The sequence below is a fragment of the Puntigrus tetrazona genome, chromosome 23 (assembly GCF_018831695.1).
Source record: "Puntigrus tetrazona isolate hp1 chromosome 23, ASM1883169v1, whole genome shotgun sequence".
NCBI classification, from domain to species: Eukaryota; Metazoa; Chordata; class Actinopteri; order Cypriniformes; family Cyprinidae; genus Puntigrus; species Puntigrus tetrazona.
This window is the reverse complement of record NC_056721.1, coordinates 14,737,453-14,740,846: the sequence shown is the minus strand read 5'-3', so window position 1 is coordinate 14,740,846 and position 3,394 is coordinate 14,737,453. Positions and strand designations below refer to the sequence as shown.

At 37.7% G+C, this 3,394-nt stretch overlaps 2 protein-coding genes across 9 annotated transcripts in view; one reads left to right on the top strand and one right to left on the bottom strand.

Moving 5' to 3' along the window:
* Positions 1-3,394, top strand: part of LOC122328902 (sushi, von Willebrand factor type A, EGF and pentraxin domain-containing protein 1-like) — a 502,117-nt gene that overhangs the window by 447,061 nt on the left and 51,662 nt on the right. The gene's annotated exons all lie outside the window — the stretch shown is intronic.
* The window catches only part of LOC122328907 (myocyte-specific enhancer factor 2D-like), a 32,308-nt gene that overhangs the window by 17,371 nt on the left and 11,543 nt on the right, over positions 1-3,394 (bottom strand). For all 3 annotated transcript variants that reach the window (XM_043224989.1, XM_043224987.1, XM_043224988.1), the window contains exon 4: positions 1,050-1,257. In XM_043224989.1, the coding sequence (XP_043080924.1) occupies positions 1,050-1,257 (208 nt within the window). The remainder of the gene's footprint in view (positions 1-1,049; positions 1,258-3,394) is intronic.

The following is a 3,394-nucleotide window of genomic DNA, read 5'->3' as shown; positions in this document are numbered from 1 at the left end:
AAAAAAAAAAATCTAAAATATATATACTGCACATACTATTACAAAATCACATATACACAGCCGTGCCTACATCCCTACCTTGTGCCAATAAAGCTTCTGTTCCATTCTAAAGTGATTCGATCAAGCACTTGCTTTTGTTCAAAGCTTTTTCTAGCAGAGATTTCATGCTACACGAGTCCGTAGTCCTCAAGGTTTTCAAGGATGCATCAGGACACATTAGCGTTTACACTACAAATGCGATATGTGTCCCTGACCACCTCCAAAGGAGCTTTGAGAGATCAAATCACAAAGAGATCCATTGAACCTTGTTTACAATTCTGATGTTGATACCAGGTGTAAAAAGGATGCTACAACTCAGCTGATATTGAATTACTGATTTGAAAACTTAATAAAATGAGCTGAAAAACACTACATGCTGGAGCAATGAATAAAATAAAAATTTTGCCAAACAAAGGTGATAATCATTTTTATGTTATGGCCGATAACTGATAAAAGACCTTTACTAAAATCCTGTTAATATTTTACATATATATATAATTTTTAGATTAAAGATGTTTATTAACTAATTACTAATGTTAACAAGTAGGATTCAAATCTAACTGAAATCTAATTATCTAATAAAAAAGTCAGTTTTTAAGTGGATTTAGGCATCACAAATTTGTAATGTAGAGTATGATTAAATATTATGTGCTTTCAGAATTACATCAGTTATTAGTTTTAATTATATGGTCCTTAGTAGATGTAAAAATAAAGTAAATTAGTAGCAATTATAAATCCAATATTAGCTGATATCAAATTTGTAATATCAGTTAGAAGCAATCATATTAAAAAAAAGATCATTACACTATGCAGCCACTCCATGGCAGAGAAGATGAAGGTTTGACAGTCATTTTTATGCATAAATCAGTGGTATGTCTCTGAAACAGCTGCTGGTAATCCGACACCCCCAGGGCAACATTATAAGCTCATGTACACAACATGAGTTACTATTTCGCCCTTCCTGCTTTGCTTACTGGTACTCAGCACCATTGATCTGCTCAGGATTTTACCTGCGCTGGCAGGTCTCTGTGGCAGGCCTGGAGACACCGTGTTCCTCTGCAGCTGCGGTTGCTGTGGTGACAGCAGGCGCGGGTCTGTGAGAGTGGAGGTGACGAAGGAAGTGGTGACGAGGCTGCTGGGATTGCTGAATGGCAGAGGGCTCTGACTGGACACCGGCACTGTGACTGGCATGGAGAAAGTGGGCGGTGGCACTGTGGACTGAGAAGCACAGGATAGAAAGGAAAATGGTTAGCAGGCTAAAACCGCCTGCACGTACATCCAGACATGGTCACACACCGGTTTTTAATAGCATGCAGTGACTTGTGCAAACATCCTCAAAGCAGAGCATGTGAAGCTACGAGGTGCAAAGTTAATTTTGTAAGACTTTTGTAAAACTGTTGACGTTTTAGTGGAAATTATCCAGCCTGGAAATGAAAGGAACAGGAAGTCTTCGCTTCATTTGCATCTGAATCATCCGGTGTTTAAGGTTTTATTTTAACACTTGTTTTGGAGACCAGGATTATACTGAATTTTAGTCTGCAACAGTTGTCCTTAAACCGGTAATACGGCTCTAGGGAATAACCCACGGTGCACAGTAGGCTCAGGTGTTTCAAACAAGGGGCATGTGGCCGTGACAACTCCTGAGTCAGCCAATCCTCGTTCTCAGGCTTTGCGAAGCACAATTAGCCAGCTTCAGCAATCAGTGTGGACTCAAACTGTCCAGATGCTCTGATGGAGACCCATTTTCCCATGATCCTTCAGCAAAACCAGGGCCTCTAAATTTAGAATGTGGGCCGCACTAGGCCTCCTGTGTTCTGAGTGGGACCCAGTTTGATAGAGTTAGTCTGGCTCTTCCTCTGTCCTTCTCCCGTTCTCCTCTAGCCTCTCTGTCTGAGCTTCAGCAGAAAAAAGTAGTTTGATGTATGCAGATTACAGACAATATATACGTTCTAAAGGCTGGATTACATAGCGATGCTATAGAAGAGGGGTTTTGTGTTTCCCAAAGAAACATTTGGTGAATAATGTTTTTTTTTTCTGTGAAAAAATTTTTTAAATAGCTATTTTTTACTAAAAAGATAATTTTGTGCTATGAACAGGATCTATGGATGTGAAAAGTTCTACAAGGAACTTAATAGATTTCAATAAGGAACCTTCAGTTTTAAGATTGTAAGAGTGGGGTTTTGACCTTTGATTGACCTTTGATCAGATTTTGGGCTTGCGCTCTCTGTAACAAATTGTTGTTTTCAAAGAAATGCCTTCTAACGAGAATATACCGAAGCCAAATCTCTTTTAAAAGAATATCCAGGTTAATCATATTCAAGCTATGGTTCTGGAGGGAGTAACCCATGTAGCATATGGGCCTTTAGACGAAACAGTACCTAAGTTCCAGCTCTGCACGCAGGCCAGGCAGGGTGAAGAGGGGGAAGGGTGGAGGAGAGGGAGGGGTCATTAGTGTGAGATGAGCAGCTGGTTTCAAATATGGAGCACCAAACACACCTCAGCTGAATACATACACCAAGACGGAAAAAAAATGGTTTCTAGCCTCCAATGTCTCAGCCAGAAAGCGCAATCTTACACTTCTGATGTGCCTTCAACAACTGAAGATAAATACAACAGACTCAAGATTATATCAGTCTAGACACACAGACAAGCGATAGACAACTGTGATAAGAATGACACTTGGTACTGAAAGAGAGACTGTGACGTTGAGGAAGAGCGTGACCAGTGAAGTGAGAAAGACTGACTGGTTTGGGAAACAAGTTGGCAAATCATAATCACATGAAGTGCCTTTGAACTGGAGTTCACGTTGCGAATTCAATAGATTTAAATGTAATTCAACACAATGCAATCACAAATTTTATATAATATTATAATATTTAATTAGCCAAGCAGAGTGATGAGCAAATTCTGAGCAAATTCTTGCTTACATTGTAAGCGAAAAAATTAAAAAATGTTTAAAAATTTAAAAAGGCAAAAGTATTTTTAGTGAGTGTTAGATATTGGAAATGCAATCTAGACATAAAATAGACAGAAATTAGTCGATTAAATATCTAATATCAACCGATATATAAACTACAATTAGTTTGAGTTTTTGAAATGTTTTTGAAAGAATGCTTAGCAAGCTTAGATTTATTTGATGAAAAATACAGAAAAACAGTATTGTAAAATAGTATTATTTTAACTGCTTTCTATTTGAATAAAATCTAATTTATCCATGTGACGACGAAGCTGAATTTTCAGCAAACAGTGCAGCATAATATTTTCATCGATCCCGATTATGTTTTAATGCATCCTTGCTAAATAAAAATATGAATTTATTTTTCAATTATCTTCAATCTTTCGAATGGTAGTGTAT